Source organism: Daphnia pulex, chromosome 3, assembly GCF_021134715.1.
Source record: "Daphnia pulex isolate KAP4 chromosome 3, ASM2113471v1".
Classification (NCBI taxonomy): domain Eukaryota; kingdom Metazoa; phylum Arthropoda; class Branchiopoda; order Diplostraca; family Daphniidae; genus Daphnia; species Daphnia pulex.
Genome location: NC_060019.1, coordinates 11,335,985 through 11,353,883, shown reverse-complemented (window position 1 = coordinate 11,353,883; position 17,899 = coordinate 11,335,985). Strand labels below are relative to the sequence as shown.

Here is a 17,899-nt window from a genome sequence, read left to right as displayed (position 1 = left end):
GACAATAACAGTTAGTACTAAGAGAAACATTTTCATACCTGGGGCTCGCCACATTAGAAGGCCGTAGTCAAATGGACGGCGGATTTCTTCGTTACATAACGAAAACTTTATTAAATCATTATATTTTTTAAATCCTGAAAGTGGATCCTTTCAGCTGGTCGCTACGTTTACCGTACGATTGGCGTTCAAAAATACATCAACATGTATGCAAATTCAGATCAAAGTTTTAAAATGGCAGTAAGTACAGTGTCACACAACAATTGAATTTCAAACCAAGGCTTCAAGGAAGAAAGAATATACACAAACCGTACACACAGTAAGCTAGACTTGTGCTACCGAAGAATTCCGTACTTCAATGGTGGTGGATCTTGATTGCATTTTACTAGCTGTTCAACAGCTCGAGGTACCAAAGAAAGTTTTTGGCGTACCCTGTCTGGCAAAACTTCTTTGGTGTTGAATACCTCAGCACGGATATGCTCGGACTGACTAAAAGCAACCGTGGTTGAATTTGGAGCAATGCCCATACGTGAACCATCGTCGAAAAGTATTTCCACTTGACCTATTGAGAAAAAGTACACATTCATTATCAGTTTTTGTGTAAAATGACGCTTTTAGTAATTCTTACCCGAATTCTTTTGGAAGACCCGACCGATGCCGGGGACATCAATCGCTTTAGTAATATTATCTGGGTTATGCTGATCTAACCGTCGAAGTGACGAGCTCTTGCAGGAACTATTGGCGGCACTACGAACAGATCCATCAAAGGATTTCAAACCACTAAGAACAGGTTCCGTCATTCGATTTTCCTTATTGCTAAGCGACAGTTTGGTGGAGCTTGGAGAGATCGGTTTTCGTCCTATTGTAAGTGGGAAAAATTGAAGAGAACCGTTGGCAACTGGAAGTGAAGCCAACTGATTGACAGACGCCTCAATCCGTTCGCAGTGAGCATAACACTCCTTCAAATGATTCCACAAATCTCTCGTAATCTCACGATCCAGATGTGGTTCATCATCGTTCTTTAATGTCAGCGTCGACATGAGACCGTTCGGCTCTGTTATCTGAAGACTGTTCAATGAACGGGCCATTTTCCATCCAGAGTAGAAGAGCGCTTCGAAATCAGCATTAGGTCCATTTTCCATTAAAATGCACTTTGCTCGAGTAGTAAATATAGTTACTTTGGGGGTCTTTGCTTTAGACAGATTAACAAACCTAGGTAAATAACAATACACTGTTAGATTTCAACCAGATAGGAAAAGGTAACTTTAGAGAACTAACCTAGAAGCATACGTATACTTTTTCCAATACTCAGAAGGGAGACTCTCGTAAGAGTAAATTGCGTCTGCTCCTTTTGACGGTAAAGGAGGAGGAACATCAGCTACAGCCACACCTTTACCACTGTTAGGCTGATAAAGGACGATCTAATAAAATAAGAAGGCAAATGATGTAAGTAATTAAAATGTAAGAACAAAAAATGACGAAAAATCACTACTTACTCTCATTCCATCGCCTGAGATTCGACAAACATCCACAATGCGTTCCGTTTCCTTTACTTTTCGGATAAATTCGAGACAAACTTCGCCCTGCTCTAGAATGGAACATATGGCGTTCTTTGTTCGTTGTCGGCTAGCTTTCAAGCGGGCAGTTGATAGCGGCGGAGTTGGCTTGTTGAGACAATGACTCCTATTCGATGGATTAACAGGATTCGGCGTTGGTGGCTTAGCAGCGTGACACTGGCAACTGGCTCCATGCGAACAAAAGCTCTGACATGGAGAATGATGGCTGCAGTGGGTGCTTCGATTGTTTAAACTTAGTTGACAAGGGTTGTGATGACAATTATGTCTTCCGCACTGATTGTCACATTGCCTCTCACTGCTGGTCGCAACAGGTAGGGGTGTTCCCATGCAAGGTTCACCCCATGACTGAACACGACGATTCCTACTTTCTGTATGCGTTCGGCTGTCGGGTAATGAATGAGCTCTGGGATAAAACAAAACAAGAAAATTAAGATAATTACAAGAACGGCAACTTAAGTAAAAAAGATTAATTTTCCTTACGAGTGTTTGCTGCTATTAGATGTAGGTTTAGGCAAAGCTAAAATTGGACCGGTATTCATTTCTCGATTACTGTTACACCGACGGAGCTTCGGTAGCATAGGTGTTTGGGATTTTATGGACGGAGTCATTATTGAGGGTACAGTTGACATTGTGAAAAGACCACTATCAATATCGTTATGGCTACGTTTGTTCATAAAAGGATGTTTCATGACTTCCATCAAAGTTGGCCTCTCTTTAGGATTCTTCTTCAATAGTCGCTGAATCAAATCTTTGGCCTCCGCAGACAATGTCACTGGCAACTACAATAGATTATTTTTTAAAAAGATATTCGAGTTGCTGAAATACAAATAATCTACCTTATAGTCAGCCATTACAACTCGTGTCAAAGTCGATTTCACGGCATCAGTGTCAAAAGGGGGGCGTCCCACCAAAAGGGTATACAATAAACATCCGAGACCCCAAACATCTGCTTCAAATCCATGTGAACTACGTGTAGCAACCTAAATTAAATATGCATTTTAAATATGAACATGAAATGAGTGAATAACATCATCAGTGCAAAATGTTAATTACCTCTGGAGATATGTAGTTTGGAGTTCCACACATAGTCATGTGTTTCTGATCTGGATGATTAAGTTGAGTGGCAAGCCCGAAGTCTGCAATTTTCTGTCAACAAAGTTGTATTTGAAACTAGTTATGATGCTAAATAAAAGTCACTTACAATTTTCATGTCTCTTGTTAAAAGTAGATTAGCTAATGAAAGATCCCTGTGAAGGATGTGATGTGAATGGAGATAAAGCAAGCCTTCCAATAGCTGACTCATAACTTCACGTGTCTCATCTTCATTTAACGGATGGCCCAGAGATTTTAGATAGCGTTGGAATTCACCATTTTCACACAAGTCCAAAACTAAGTAAACAAAATCACTGTCTTCAATAAAAGCATGGAGTTGAAGAATTGATGGGTGGCTAAGTCTGGAATGGATAGCCACTTCTTGTCTGACTCTCTCTGTCATATTAGCAGCTTGCATCAACTTCTTGTTTATCTGTCAGGTTAATCAAGAATTTCGAGATAGTTTCAAGAATTTGAAATAATACTGTATCATTGAACATACCATTTTGATCGCAACTGGGATTCCGTTTGCTTTGCAAATGGCACGATGAACGGAGGCAAAACCTCCTTTGCCAATTTGTTCATACAGTTCATAATCCTTAAACGAAAAATTGTTTGTTTGACTAACATTCAGTATTTTCAACATGCATATAATTTTACCTCTATTGAGTTTCCAAAGTACGCCATTGTTAAACTCCGAAATCATGGAATGTGTGTATCCAAAAAATGTTTAACTAAGTTGTATAAAAATAAAATGCACTTAGAACTTGGAAGGAAAGTAAACACACATAACCGTCACCACAAAATGCACTGTAGCTAATACAATGGCGGGGCAAGCCGCCGTTTTTAAATTTTTCGGCAGGGTGCGTTCAGCAGCAAACAATGAATCCAACGCCAGTCAATTGTTTTCAGATCCAGCAAAAATAGCAGACAGCATCACAGCAGAAAAAACAGAAAAAATAAACAAAAACAGTAAACCAGAAAGCTGTCATCTTAATATCTTATGTGAGTTACTGAGTTGTTAAATAACATATAATTCAGAATATTTTTTTATTTTACCTTGCACTCTTTTAGTGTGACAGAATAACATTGACATTGTTTATTGACAAAATCAAATTGAAATGAGGAAACGACCAGGAATCGGTGCAATTCATAAACAAAGGGTCGAGCAAGAACGATTTAGAGGTAAAGCCACAGAACTGCAAGATAATGTTTTTGAACAAATGACAAATCAAATGGAAAAATTTCGAACTAACTTGGAAACATTTGCAAGCAAGCATAGAAATGAAATTAAGAAAAATCCTGCCTTCAGGAAGCAATTCCAAGATATGTGTGCATCAATAGGTGTAGACCCACTCGCTTCAAGCAAGGGATTTTGGTCTGAGTTGTTAGGGGTTGGAGACTTTTATTATGAAATTGCAGTTCAAGTTATTGAAGTGTGCCTAGCTACTTCACCAAGAAATGGGGGTTTGATTACTTTGGGTGAGTTGCGTCAGAGATTAATCAAAGCTAGAGGAAAAGCCCAACACCATCAAGAAATTTCAAAGTAATATATTTTCAATTTCCCTTATCTGCAACTTTGTTTTAATAGTGTGATATTTCTTTTCATAGTGATGACATTATAAGAGCAATCAAGAAACTGAAAGTGTTGGGACCGGGATTCTCTATAGTATCCCTCAAAGGTACCCAAGATACTTCAGATATTCTCATAAGATCCATTCCAGGTGAATTGAGTGCTGACCACACTGAAGTCCTCAAAGCAGCAGAAGCTCAATCATTCACTTCTGTCAAAGCATTAAAGTAAGCCTGGCTAGATAATCTATTACCTTAAGCGGCGTTTTTAACCTTAACGCCTTCATTTCTATATTTTGTATTCCTACCATGACTTCAGTTTTTTAATTATTATCTTTTAAACAGATCAACGTTGAATTGGGACGACGTTCGCTGTCTGCAAATCCTTAATGAACTTTTGCGTGATGGTGTGGCATGGGTTGACGAGCAATCCTCCGAAAAAATGTACTGGTTTCCATCATTTTTCAAACCCCTCATGAGTGAGGATGAGATCGCTTTGCCGCCTCCTAATTAAATCACTGGTCATACCGAGAAAGTTGATCTAATAATGAAATGGTTGACTGATGAAAATTTTGTTTTTGGAAAAATTGCTTGAAACATTGAAAACGAATATAACAAATAAAATTAAACGTAAATGAACGTCTCATGTTGTCTGGCACCTTTGGAAAATGTGTGACTCGATGCAGTTGGAGGGGGGGGGGTGGAATAATTCAAAGAAAAAGCAGCATTAATGGTGAATGAAAGCTTCCTAAGACAAAATTTTAATACTTTCAGACGGATTATTAATTCTGTTTCAACATTAATTTTACGGATCGTGAATAAAAAAAACACCGTCATGTAAACACAAAATTACTGGAGTACGGCTTCAATATCACATCAATACAACTTAACGCTCTGCAATACAACTCTCTACAACTTAACACTCACCATGCATGGACAGTAATTGTGCGAGATTATTTCTTGAAGTTTGGCTCGTATTTTCTTGCGCACTTCATGTAATCTATGAGATATTCGCGTGCTATTTGAAAGTACTGCCAGTAGCGCTAATTATACTAATTTTAATATTACATTTTGCTTTTGACATGTATGAAAAATGATTTAAAAATACCTTGGAGCTTGGACACGAAATTGTCGAAAGTTGAGCATTATCGATTTCTTCGGATAGGCACGTCTCCGGCTGTCTTCATTCTCGTGCCCACTCAAAGGATTTGGGAGGGGCGTGGGTTGCATGAAGGTTGATTACTGTTACCCGAATCATGAAGCACACCAGGAAAACTCACTGGAGTGAACCCCGGGCACCCTTTGCATTGGAGAGTTTGAGCTACGCAAGGCAAGCTCGAAGCTACAAAGATGGCGTTAGTTTTTAGGTTGGTTTTGTAGAATGCCTTTGCTTCTGACAGCTATTAGATAAAAAAAAAGAAAGGTTATATTAATTGTTGTAAAACTGAAATCTGAATCATAATACCGTTATTTTGACATTTTTTTTTTTAAATAAAAAACAGAAATCAAAACATTCACAGTCCTAGACGAAACGATGCGCGCGCAGGAAAGAATCGGATTATCATAAAAATAAATTTAGTTTTGTCACGTCCAATAAAATCGAATTACTGTAGGTCGTCAACGACGAATAAAAAGAAACTACACCATTAACTATGTATTGGCCTGCACATTGGTATGTTTTTTTCTGAACACGACACCAAAAAAAAAAAAAAAAAAAAAAAAAACAAATAATTGATGAAACACAAGGATGATAAGATAGGAAGCGCAATGATGACAATAAATCATTTTCTTTCTTCCTATGCGCTCAAACAAGGAAAAAGAAAAAGACACAACAGTCTCACGAACGAAGAATGGCGGAAGGGAGATTGAATCCTGCCGACATTTGGGAATAAGAGAAACATTTTTGTTGTTGACCAATTTTAACAACGTAGAAGAGAAGTACAAGTGACTGCTGGCGTTGGTGAACGTGTCTTTTTGTGTTTTCGTGGAATGTCGTGCACAGAAAAGCTGTGGAAAGAGGAAGCGAGGTAACACATAGTAGTAGTTTCTAATATTTACTTGTTTTTTATGAAGACGGTAAATAATTATCGCAACTTTTCGCCATTTCAATTCTCCTTTTTTTTTTCAATTTGAGTAAGGGATTTAAGTGTTTACTTCTTTTTTATACAAAAAAATTGAAGCGCCTCTGATCTATGTGAAAGCAGGCGGTACACCAAAATCGTTCCAATCAATTATTTCTCGTTTGTTTGTTTTTGTCTGATTTGGTTTGTTCAATCGAAAATGTTATGTATAAAAAGGGAAGAGGGATATAATAATCGTGTGGAGACGAAAGAACGAATCCGAACTGAGAGATACCTTTACATCCGAAACAACTAAAAAAAAAAAAGAAACCTGCCACAGAAGAAAGAGCGGAATGGAGCTGGGGTCGAAAAAAGGCACAATATCTGACCTTAAAATAGAAGAGGGCTGGAACAAATAACTTGTACCTACAAAAAGAAAGAAATGTCTATATGGTATCTGCATGTGACCGAGCGGAAAAGATGGAGGGCCGACAAAAAGTGAAGAGGGAAAAAAACAAATAAAATTATTTCAATCAATAATAATTATTATTAGCCGCCGTATCTTCTCGATTGGTTTTCCATGGAAGAGAGAGAGAGAGAGAAAAAATGTGTTCCATGGATTACTTTTTTTTTTCGTCACGCGAGAGAGATAAGAGGGGCGTGAATTAACTTTCCGACTGTTTCAACCGAAGGAAACGTGAGCGGATGGTTGTGTGTGTAACTGGGAAACGAATGAGTGAGACCCAAGGCCTACTCGTCCATTTTTTATTTCCACATGCGCAGAGTAGGTGCTCAGACCCATGAGTCCCCAGCTCCCTGCCCGTGAGGGTCCATGTTGAGGCGAGACAGAGAGGGCGCCTCGTCGTAAGTTCCGGTCAATCCCATATCCTGACCGGAACCACCTTCGTACTGTCGACTCCTTTTTTTGTCTCGATTCACTTGGGCGTACACTGGCTCACCGGGTTTCTGTTAAAAAAAAAATAAAAGAATACGTGTAATAATAATAAATAACCAAAAAATGCATATTTCCGGTCAGTGACAAAAAAAATAAGCTTACGGTTCCAGGTGGGAATATTCGCACGCCTCCAGTGGGTGGGGCGTGAGTTGATCCTTCTGCGTATTGCATGTCGGCCAATGGGACATCATCCGCCTTGAGGAAAGAGAAACAAGTCACCATAAAATGAAATGCACAGGGAGGTAGTCGATAGTGAAGCCGGAGCACTGCAAAAACTAATCTTTTACCCGATAAGATTGTTGTCGGTTGGCTTGTCCATTGTTGTTCGGGTTGGAGATACCGGAAGCATTGTTGGATCGCTGAAGCGATAGGGTTTTGTCCTCATAACGTGTGCCTCCCTGACTGGACATCGGCCTATTCAACGTTGAGTTGGCGGCCGAATGACTAGGAGACGAAGCGCCGCCTCCGCCCGACATCCCTCCTCCTGCTCCACCACTGTTGCTTCCGCTACCAGACACAGTGCTGCTGTTCCGGCTCACAAAGTCCGACTCCTATCAAATCACACAGGCATTGAGAGATCACAGCCAGCACAGCATCGCAAAACAAATCCAACAAAAGACAAACCTTCCATCCCGATTTCTTGTAGGCATCGCGCAGCTCCTGATGTGTCCACAGGGCTGCCAATACTTGAGAAGCAAATTTGACAACCCGCGAAGAGTAGCGCTGCTTCTGCCGCGTGATGGATACCAATCGGTCGACACCACTTTCGTCCAATAACGAGCGGGCAAATTCGGCGTTCTTTTTTATGACTTCGTTGAGAGTGGCCAGAACAGCGGCAATGGTTTCGTCTGAAGCACCGCCCAAATCGTGTTGCTGCTGAATCCCTTGCTGGTTTTTGGTGTTGGCAGGTGGGGGCGTCGAAGAAGGTAGCTTTTGAACTAAATCTCGCATGGCGTATTTACCTTAAAAATAAAAAATAAATAAAAAGTGAGACGAGGATCAGAATAGCATCAAATATAGATGGTACCTATAAGCTCCTTGTTGCGCTGATCAAGTGCCAAATTTCGCAGGGCTGTGGCCACGGCGCACACGACTCGATCGACTTCCATTCGCAGCAGCTCCACTAAAACGGGCAGTCCTTTCTCTTTGCGGACGGCAGCGCGGATGTCGATCGACGGTTGCCAGTAACAGGCGGCCAGATTTTGAATGGCACCAGCCGCAGCTTCTAACGTCTCTGGATTGGAGCAATTGGAAAGCAGAGCCAGGTACGGCTGCACGATATCTGGTTGCCACAACAGTTCCATGCCTTTCGGTGGATCAGATCGTTGAGGCAAATTCCCGCTGGAGCCGCTGTTGGCGGTCGCATTGGCGCCGCTATTTGTCGAGGGTGATGAAGGAGATGGCAACAACGCCCCACTTGCCCCGCTACCGTCTTTCTTCTTCCGGCTAGCTCCGAAGCAGCCTTGGTTCTCACCTGACAAGATATCATTAGAATGATGAACGACATTCCGGATTAGACAACAACGCAAGGAGCTCACCAGAGTGTTGAGCTGTGGCCCTGGTTTGTCCTCCGCTGCCTCCCGCTGCACCTCCCGCATTCGGCGGCTGCTTGTCATAGTTGGGATTAACCACCTCTTCGCATCGATAGGAAAGGTTGCGCAGAACGCAAATGACATTCTCCACACTCTTGTTGTCCATGTGGTTCTGGTCGATGGCTCCTCGAACTAGGTACAACAGAGCCTCCACTACCCCATCCTTGAGTCGGAGTGCCTGACGGGCCTCGATTCCCGCAGAGCTGACATTCCTGAGAGCCAATGAGAGAAACGGTTAGACGAAACGCCGAGAATTTTTCCACCCACACAAGAGTTTTCTGTACCGTAGGATGCCGGACCCGTTCCGCAACAGCGCCGTCCAATGGGTGGGACCCGGTTTTTTGCGGTCCCATCCAGAGTGGGGGATGATTACTTGGGCCACCAAAACGGATAGTGCCTCGTCTAGAATGATTCGCTTCAGCTCCTATTGCGTTATCATTAATAATTACAGGCGAATCTAACGGGTGGAATTGCATTTTTCTTTTTATCGTACGTACCTCGCACGAAGAAAGATTCCACAAGACGCCCGTCACAAGTTCTTGGACGTCGGAATCGGGTCTTCGTGTTAGCAACCGCACCAAAGCGGGAATTCCGCCGGCTTTATGCAATGCCCTCTTATTCTCGTCATTTTGCCGCCCGTAAGACAAGTTTCTATTTCAGCCAAACAAGCAGAGATTAATAATCAGTATGCAACAACAACAGCGTGACAGTTGAATGGTCAGTCACCTGAGCGCTCCGCAAGCGTTACGGTGGACGTCGGGTTGTTCGGAGGAGATGAGGCCGACGAGTAGAGGGATTCCACCCAGGAGCCTAGTCTGTTGCTTGACAGGATCGCTGTTGTAGCAGAGATGTTGTAAATATGCAGCTGCATTGGCCTTCACCACGGCATTAGGATTGTTGAGGAAGGCAATCACTTCATGCAAGTCCGGATCACGCCATCTCACACCTGGTTGAAAGAGGTGCATCAGTTTAGAATAAATTGTAGAAACATGGTGGAGAAAAAAAAACATGACATGAGTGTCATGTGACACTGACAGTTGTATCCATCAAATTTGTCTAAACATTCGATTTCATTCATGCTGGTTGTCTACTTATGGCTTCCCATCATACTGCTAAATTTGTACTAACCGGTAGACTAGACAGTCCAAGCCTTAAATTTATAATACGGACAAAAATACGAAGCTAGAAAAACGAAGCTACTCAATACGAAAATAGCAAAATAAAAGAGAAAGAAAGGTAGGAAAACGAGTTCAACCGACCACTTTTATCGAGCCCGATATTGAGACTGGCCATGGCTTCTGCCGGAACGGGTGGCGGTGGGCGAGGTTGATAGGTACCCTCAACGCCACTCGATCGGGATGGCGGAGGAGGAGCCAGCCTCCTCGTCGGACTATGACCAGCCGAACTCATGCCAAAGTCTTGTTGTTGTTGATACTGCATTTGTTGATCGTCCTGATCGTCTTGATGTAAACGGTAACCGGATCCCGTGCCGGGGCCGGCAGCTGAGCCCGGATCCAAACCGTTGACATTGGCGTAAGCGGCTCGACCGTAGGGTGAATGAGCTGCTACAAACACAAAGCATGCAAGCATACGCAGCAGCGACGGGGGAACAAAATAAAATAATGAAACAAAATACCAATGATAATTGAAAGCAAACAAAGTGACAACATGCAATTAACTAACACACGAGACACATGAGAACAATGGACTTGGAAATGTACGGAAGCAAAAGTAACTGAAGCCGACGACTTCCATCTTTTCTTAATGGCCATCTGATATTGACGTTGCACTCTAAAAAGGCATGCGAGAATCGACTAGCAGAACGAACGCCCATCTAGAGTCGTAACGGCCCGAAAATTCTCTTCCGGACCGGGAGGGAAAGAACGAGGTGACAATGACTTTTTTTTCTTCTTTTTTTGGTTATCTGTTTGTTCGTTTCGTTTGCATGCTGCTAACTATGTCATCGCACGTACACATAAACAAACAAAAGAAAAGTAGGAGACCTGTGGGACGAGTTACCGCGTCCTACCGTGCTCGGCCAACCAAGACCAAACAACACAAACATGCCCCTTCTCTTTAGTTTCTTTTCTGCCTTTATGGACTTAAAAGAGAGAAACACACACATAGGGGAAAAGAGGGGGGGGGGAAAGAATAATTACCGTAACGATCTGGTGGAACAGCGTTGTCCATTTCTGCGTATCCTGACGGCGGATAAGGTAAGCCTTGTCTGGAATAATCTACGCAACACAAATAGAGAGAGAGAGAATTATGCCTCCATGTGTAAAATAAAATATGAAGGACAAAATTTTGAACAAAAGGAGTTGGGGAATAACGGTCGCACAATGCGGATGGCACGGCGGGAGGTAGCTTTGGTATCCGTCGTCGCCCCATCCCAACTCGATGTAAACGTGCGATTTAAACATGGCCGATCGCGAAAGATCCAACAGATCCGGCCATCGACCAGCATCGAACTGAGGCATCGCTTCTCTGCCTCTCTCTTGGCCACTTTACACACTAGTTGAATTCACGGATGGTGGGGAAATGAGAGAAAAGACGGAATAGATATTCAGCTTTGGGTGCGGATGCTTTAAAAATAGCGTGTCCGCACCAGCAGCCAGCCACACCGAGCAGCTATTCACAAACCTACGCTGCAGGCCCGCCTCTTCCATCTATGTTCTCTCTCTTCTCTTCTCTGTCTGTCTCTCTGTTTCGCTCTTCCTATCTCCCACCCCTATTACCTCTCCTGATTTTCGCTAGGACCGACGGCCGTCGAGCTCAATATGGTTCCTCTTTTGTTTCCGTGTCCCTAGCGTTTTCGTCCCGACTGGACAAACCTGTATCCTGTTTCTATGCGGCAAGGATTGAACATGTCAAAGGCCAGGGTTTCCGCACTGTACAAAAAGGTCGCCGATGGATGATGCATTCACCCTCCTTACTAGTCCACCACGATGCCAAAGATCGCTCGAAAGGAAATGGGCAAATGTCCAAGATTCCGCTTTGCTGGCACAGAAGGTAGGTCGACCCAAGCTACCAGTAAATTCATTTCCGATCTCGGTCGACTAACCAGTGAAAACAAAAATGGATCAATAATTGTGGATAACCTGGCCAGGAATGCGGAGAGTGGGAATATGTCAAAGAGAATTAGGTGAGAACCGGAAACGGAGGAGGGAATTACTCACCTCGTGAATGATGTGGCAATGGCGATTCAGACTGCTCGCTGGGAGATGGTGGCGTGGGTGGCCGATCGCCGTAAATAGGTACACCACTGGCCAGTGCGCCCGCATTGCCTGGATCCATGTCAGGATAGTCACGATAAAGTCCAGGCGGCTGTGCCGTCTGGTAAGCGTAGTCAGGTGGTGGACCGACAACTACGCTACCACCTCCACGAGGGCCGGCTAAATGGGGATACGGTTCGTAATCGGCGTAGTTGGCCGTCCGTCCGTAGCCGGCCGGACTGTGTGTGCGGTAATCGGCTCCCTCGGCGATGTGTTCGTAGTTAGCAAAACGTTGTGGCTGCCCGGCAACTGGAATGCCGGCAACGCCAATGGATGAAGACGATGATCCGTTACGTCCGTAAGTGCCCGTAGAGTGTGGCTGGCCCGTATATTCGCCGTATGGATTGTAAGGATCGACCAGAACTGGTTGGCCGTCTGGGCCAATGTGCTGCACTTCGCGGACTAGCTGCGTCACCGTCGTTACCTATTGCAAGTACAAATAAAATTGTGTTATCATCCATTGCTGTTGATGCCGTCCAGGCTTTTATCGCCGGGCAAACAAATTGATTGCAGCCAACGCACAAGAGAAAATTATCTTGAAGATAATAAAGATACAACAGGGATTTGCCGGTTATCTACCAAGATCTCCCTTGTTTGAACAAGCTCTCACTTGTGTGCAGTTCCAAACACACACGTATACTATGGGGAATTGAAAGGGCCGACGGCTGATAAGACGGTGACACTTGAGCGACTCGTTCGTGAGCGTCTGCTCTTTTTTTGTTTTCCACTGCGTTTAGATTGAGATGAAAGATTCCGCCGAAAAGGTCTTTTGAAAGGTTTTAAGTAGTAGTTGAATATTTAGTTTTTAGCGAAAACGAGAAGAGCTAATCCATCACTTTATTGGATTTCGATCCATTCGCGATAAAAACCGGTACATAACGGCATGGTGGCATTTTGATGGGTTGCCCTAATCATCGAAGTTAATTTTACAATCCAATTGCAATTTGCCATCCAGCTGTTTCGCAATATATCTTATGGGCAATTCATTATGCAGCCTGGCTGTTTTAGTTCAAGGGTTTGTTGACCCTCCAACTCCAGTGGAATCGGTATTCGAAACTATGTCGTTATGGAGAAACAGAAACTTTAGTTAGGTGGAAAAATACGTACTTGCTGGGTGGTGAGCTGCTGTTTAGTGCGTGAGACTAAAGTTGCGTTAGCTGGAATGCCGGGAGACGATGTCGGTGCATCCACGTGACCGGCCAGTACGCCATTGCTGCTGGAATACGTCGTATGTCCGTACGTTCCCGTCGGATCGGCTCCCAATCTGTTTCAATAAACATCGATTTTAATAAATCGATGACAATGTCAAACAAAAAAAATTTTTCATCAAGCAAAAGAAAAAGAGAACCCGAGAGAGAACTCTTTATTGATCCAGGCAACTTGGATATCAATCCGGTAGAGTTCCAATATGCCTGCGCATCTCCTGCAGTGGCTGTTCGCTTTCTCCATTGTAAATCAAATAGTCTCTTTCCTCTTAAATAGTTTATGATCATAACATTCCCATACATAATTCGCCATCTTCAGCAGGGGCTTTCACGCGCTCCTGATTTGGAATAAGCAATTTCTCCTCCTGAAACGTGAGATCCCTCCTTCGCTACCGTCCTTTTGAGACTTGGCGAACTTCAGGTCTTACGCTAAACCAAAGTAGAGTCTAAACTTTCAACTTATTACGTGGTAAGTGATGTTGAGGAGAACAAACAGAAAAAGTCTTGGATCGATTTACAAAATTCGTTCAGCCTAAGAGGAGCTATAAATTTTAATAATTTTCGATTAGAGCTTAAATTTTATCAAAAGCTTTCAAAAAAGATTGAAAAAATTCGAATCACGAAACAATTTGACGAAAAATAATGTTATAAAATGACTTAGCGTGAAAATGCTATGCTTAAAAAAATAATACAGGCTGCCATGGCAACCTTTGAACTTACGTGTACTGAGGCATGACGTTGGCGTTTCCTTGGTTACCGTCGGCTGGAAAGTATACTCGTCTGTTTTGACAATCGTACCGGAAAAAGAAATTTTAAAAAAAAAAAAGGAGAGAGAGAAAGAAAATAAGTAAATATCTTGAATTCATGTTCAAAATGTCGTGTAGACATTAACACAGGCAGTCATCGTGATTCAGCTCTCTTTTGACTAGACTCTTGCGCCGGTTCAAGTGTTCACATTGTTCAGCATTTTCACTGGCACACAATACCAGCTTCTCTCGGTTACATTCGTCGCTCAGAAGCCAGTTGGGGGGAGTGGCTAGGTTTCCAATGACTTGGTCATCCGACCACCACCACCACCACCAGACAAGCCTTTCATTCCTCCACTAGGAAATCCGATCATCATACATATTTTAGTAGTAAGCACATTTTAGTTTTGGGTTATTTATTCATTTTTTTTTTTTTTTTTTACTACCCGATTTTATCGGAACTGATAGGATCAAAGAATCGGACCACGAACCCAAACAAGGAGAAACATCGAACTGTACATCTAGGAATACCATGCAAAGCTCAAGGCATAAGGGTAAAGGAATAATACCGTGTAAAGGTTTCCGTCTTGGAATGGGTGCGCTCTTCGTGACTGTCGACCACTTGGCGTTCGACAAAACTATACAAGTGGTGTGTAGCAAACCCAAAGTGATTTTTTTTTGAATGCACAGGGGGGCAAAGCACACAGCGTCGGCCGTCGCGTCCAAGCGGGAAAAGGAGAAGCCCGGTTTTTAAGGTTTTTTTAGGCGTACAGTCGATCAAGGTGAATGGTGAGAAAGAAACATAAAGAGATGAAGTGCAGTTAGTAAAAGGCAAGAGAAAGAAAAAAGGGAGGAAGACCATCAACATCATCAGTCGCAACGATGTGTTGGTCTTCTCTTTCCGGTGTGGATGAAACCTACAGGAAGGATTCGCTAGTCGAGGCCGGCTGCGTCGATGTCATAATGTCCAACTGTAATTTGCCGTTATGAAGTTGTTTACGTCTTTCTAAAACCCCTGGTGTGCTAGAGAGTCTTCCACAAGGCTAACATTAAACCTAGGGTAAAAGTATTTGGTTTTAGTTTGAAAATCAATAATACGTGCACTAAGAGATAAACACATTACTACTGGCCGCCTAATGAACGTTAGACGGACAAGTAGAGCTATTGGCTAGGAGAACCGACTGATTGAAGCTTCTCAATTGCCTCCTCCTCGTATGGAGGGTATATGACAGAGAGAAGGGGGGGAACAGTCACGCTAGTGTCGCATTCGAGGGTGATGGTGAACGCCCTCGACGGACTACCCGAAACCTTTGGGAACGAGGGGATACTATATCCTCGACAACAACAAATCAACAGTCGCAGAAGGTAGCCGTACGCAGGGACACTGAAACAAATTGTCTCCGTACAGGAAGCGACGACACAAGCTCCCCCCTGGTTCAATAAACAAACTAAGGTCAGCTTATTCGCGACGGAGGCTCCAACGATCGTTTCCACCCCGACTGTTTGATCGTCTGATTATTCCGGTCCGTATAAAGAAAAGACAAGTGAAAGAAAAAGTAACGCGACAAAAACACAAAAAGGGGAAAAACAATTTTCGCACTGATCGGATATCAAGAAAGAGAGCTACAACAACCGAAGAATGGGCCGGCCCTGGCGCACTCGAGGGACTGACTCCCGAGTCATTTTCTCCCCCTCATGTTTGTTGGACCGATTTATTTTATCCGTTACGTCTACATAACGAAGAGAAAAGGGAGGTCTCTCAGTAGTTGCCGACCAATTGTGCCTCTACGGAAAGGAAAGAAAGAAAAAAAGATCCATATATATGACTCTTTTCCGTTGCGAATAATGAGATGAAGGGTCAAGAAAAGAAAAAAGAGGCATGTAACATCCATCTTGGTATCGATCAACTTGTGTCGGCTGTAGGGTGGTCACGCGGGGGTAGAAGCCAAAGACTCGGCGGGGGTAACGAGCCAACTGCAATCCAATCGACAAGTTTATAACCCCTTACAAAAGACCCATTTCTTGCTCGCCTACTACTTTTTTAATGGAGTTGGAGTTGAGTTGAGTTAGGAGCAGCGGAACAGGGTGATTCTGTCACGTTCAGCCCGTAAAAACACCGTCGGGTTACTGTTGTGAAGGAAAAAAAGAGAACTCAAACGGGGAGCTTGTGTGAAAAGGGGGGATCGTGCAACACCTGGCCCATGAATGAGGAGGCCGGCCATATCTCTCTCTCTCTGTCGTCGAGGTGTCGGGATTCAGATCGCCTGCTGCAACCGACGCCATATGGTGCAAATAAAAGCGGAGGCAAGGCAGATCTCAACTACAAAATGCCAAAGTAATCCACAAGAGACTTGGTGCGGCGGACAATGGTTTAGTAACGAGATGAGGATGCCACACGATTGTACCAGCACTTTTAGTTCGATGCAGACCTTGTCGATAGTGCGCTCCTGAGGGATCCTTTTGCTCCTTTTTGGAGGGGGGAAAAAGGCACAAATGGAGTGTATGTACCAATGTCTAAAAGTAACCCAATCGACCGCAGAGTGTACGTGTGTACGGACCTGGCATGCCAACTGTCAATTTCTGGAGACACACATGCCCGTTTATATGTTAGTCCATGATACATAGGGGGGACAAGAGGGAAGGAAGAAAAGAAACGGGAAGGCGACGTCCTGTAATGTTTTATTGATCTGCTCCCGAGCAGTCGCCCTTCCACCTATTCCCCCCCCCTCACACACACACCGCCGACTATAGAGTGAACCCTGATCTCTAAGAAATCTATAGGGAAAAGATAGATGAAAACTCAATCAACTTGCTGATGTAGAACTTTTAAAACTCAAAACTTCAAAAAACAAATGCATTTGTCTGCCAACTTGCATTAGTGAGCTTTTGCCATTACTCGTAAAAGATGAAAAGCACAAGCAGACACCAAAAGGTTTTTGAGTGAGAGGGAGCGATAAAGTACAGTAACCAAAGTAATGTCCAACATTTGGTTCCAGGAATAGAGTGGTTGTCTACGTAATGCATGGTTAGTACTAAAAGTTACCGATTTGGGTTGTCTGTTGATGCAGAAGCAGGAATAATGAATAAAAACTGAAGCTTACTTGAGTGCCTGGTATTAGCATTAGAGCTGGATTTGCTTCCCCATTCCAGCCAAGGAGGCTGTTGTTGGTGTTGCTCGGGGATTGTGACAAGTATCCGTGTCTACCATCCACAAATGGAAGGCAAGTGAGCAAAAGATGGCAAGAATAAACCGTCACTGTCGATCACCACTTTTTACATTCAACTATGGAGAAAACAGGTGAAAACTGCGAAATAATAATATCCAACACAGCCGTGACCTCGCCCAGCTTGTGTGGATATTGTAACTTGGGCTGTACACACGGCGGGAAATACACGAGGATTCTAATGAGATTCCGTCGATCTGATGTTTTAGAGACTCGTTGAAACCAAGTGTCCGGTCACTTGGTTAATTGTGAAGAAACGGAGATGCAGTGTCTAGGTGTAACACACGTCAAAATATCAAGACGCACAAAACCAACCCAATGATGATCAACTCGTTTCTCTCTCGGTACGTACGCTCCCCAGCCCCTTGACAATCCATGTATCATGACGCCTACAACACGTTGCCAATTCGCCGAGAAACCTACATAAAATATTCGAGCTGCATTTTTTATTTTACGGCGCAACGAAATCCTTCTTATTTGAAGACTTTGAAGCAACATTACCAATTCATCGGATATATTCGTGATAAAAAAAAATAGTCGAATAATAAAGATATGGTCGTTATTGGCTACTAGAATAATTTTACGAACGAAAAGTCCACGGGAT

The 17,899-nt window shown here is 43.3% G+C and overlaps 3 protein-coding genes across 9 annotated transcripts; 1 reads left to right on the top strand and 2 right to left on the bottom strand.

Moving 5' to 3' along the window:
• Positions 1 to 105: 105 nt before the first annotated feature.
• Positions 106 to 3,534, bottom strand: LOC124190153 (serine/threonine-protein kinase PLK4-like). The gene is made up of 10 exons (XM_046582722.1): positions 3,327 to 3,534; positions 3,169 to 3,264; positions 2,776 to 3,099; positions 2,628 to 2,720; positions 2,411 to 2,554; positions 2,055 to 2,353; positions 1,494 to 1,977; positions 1,276 to 1,418; positions 626 to 1,209; positions 106 to 559 (listed from the first exon to the last, which is right to left on the bottom strand). Exons 1-10 carry the CDS (start codon positions 3,351 to 3,353, stop codon positions 333 to 335), a joined length of 2,421 nt encoding a protein of 806 aa, XP_046438678.1. The 5' UTR covers positions 3,354 to 3,534; the 3' UTR covers positions 106 to 332.
• A 28-nt stretch (positions 3,535 to 3,562) lies between these two features.
• LOC124190154 (vacuolar-sorting protein SNF8-like) lies at positions 3,563 to 4,867 on the top strand. The gene is made up of 4 exons (XM_046582723.1): positions 3,563 to 3,671; positions 3,741 to 4,212; positions 4,278 to 4,466; positions 4,584 to 4,867. The coding sequence occupies exons 2-4, from the start codon at positions 3,788 to 3,790 to the stop codon at positions 4,750 to 4,752; spliced, it is 783 nt and encodes a 260-aa protein (XP_046438679.1). The 5' UTR covers positions 3,563 to 3,671; positions 3,741 to 3,787; the 3' UTR covers positions 4,753 to 4,867.
• Positions 4,868 to 5,877: 1,010 nt separating this feature from the next.
• Positions 5,878 to 17,673, bottom strand: LOC124190151 (catenin delta-2-like). Of its 7 annotated transcripts, XM_046582716.1 has the most exons (17): positions 17,173 to 17,673; positions 14,993 to 15,126; positions 14,641 to 14,709; positions 14,046 to 14,105; positions 13,228 to 13,384; positions 12,025 to 12,544; positions 11,005 to 11,082; positions 10,105 to 10,410; positions 9,572 to 9,791; positions 9,343 to 9,496; positions 9,130 to 9,269; positions 8,792 to 9,057; positions 8,281 to 8,727; positions 7,878 to 8,215; positions 7,541 to 7,804; positions 7,356 to 7,448; positions 5,878 to 7,264 (listed from the first exon to the last, which is right to left on the bottom strand). In XM_046582716.1, the coding sequence occupies exons 2-17, from the start codon at positions 15,031 to 15,033 to the stop codon at positions 7,091 to 7,093; spliced, it is 3,327 nt and encodes a 1,108-aa protein (XP_046438672.1). In that variant the 5' UTR covers positions 15,034 to 15,126; positions 17,173 to 17,673; the 3' UTR covers positions 5,878 to 7,090. The 7 variants fall into 7 exon arrangements, with proteins under 7 accessions (XP_046438672.1, XP_046438675.1, XP_046438674.1 ...); XM_046582719.1 differs by lacking the exon at positions 10,105 to 10,410 and having other exon boundaries at positions 17,173 to 17,672; XM_046582718.1 differs by lacking the exons at positions 14,641 to 14,709; positions 14,993 to 15,126 and having other exon boundaries at positions 17,173 to 17,672.
• Between the last annotated feature and the right edge of the window lie 226 nt (positions 17,674 to 17,899).

Bases quoted from the DNA above. Each gene is read 5' to 3' on its own strand.
- LOC124190153 (XM_046582722.1), bottom strand. From the start codon at position 3,353: ATGGCGTACTTTGGAAACTCAATAGAG. The intron at 1,978-2,054 runs GTAAGGAAAATT...GTTTTATCCCAG, and splicing joins TCTAATAGCAGCAAACACTC to AGCTCATTCATTACCCGACA. The intron at 1,210-1,275 runs GTTAGTTCTCTA...TTATTTACCTAG, and splicing joins AAGTATACGTATGCTTCTAG to GTTTGTTAATCTGTCTAAAG.
- LOC124190154 (XM_046582723.1), top strand. From the start codon at position 3,788: ATGAGGAAACGACCAGGAATCGGTGCAATTCATAAACAAAGGGTCGAG. The intron at 4,213-4,277 runs GTAATATATTTT...TTCTTTTCATAG, and splicing joins CACCATCAAGAAATTTCAAA to TGATGACATTATAAGAGCAA. The intron at 4,467-4,583 runs GTAAGCCTGGCT...TCTTTTAAACAG, and splicing joins ACTTCTGTCAAAGCATTAAA to ATCAACGTTGAATTGGGACG.
- LOC124190151 (XM_046582713.1), bottom strand. From the start codon at position 14,942: ATGATGTTGATGGTCTTCCTCCCTTTTTTCTTTCTCTTGCCTTTTACT. The intron at 14,106-14,640 runs GTATTATTCCTT...TTGTCAAAACAG, and splicing joins AAGACGGAAACCTTTACACG to ACGAGTATACTTTCCAGCCG. The intron at 13,385-14,045 runs GTAAGTTCAAAG...TTATTGAAACAG, and splicing joins AACGTCATGCCTCAGTACAC to ATTGGGAGCCGATCCGACGG.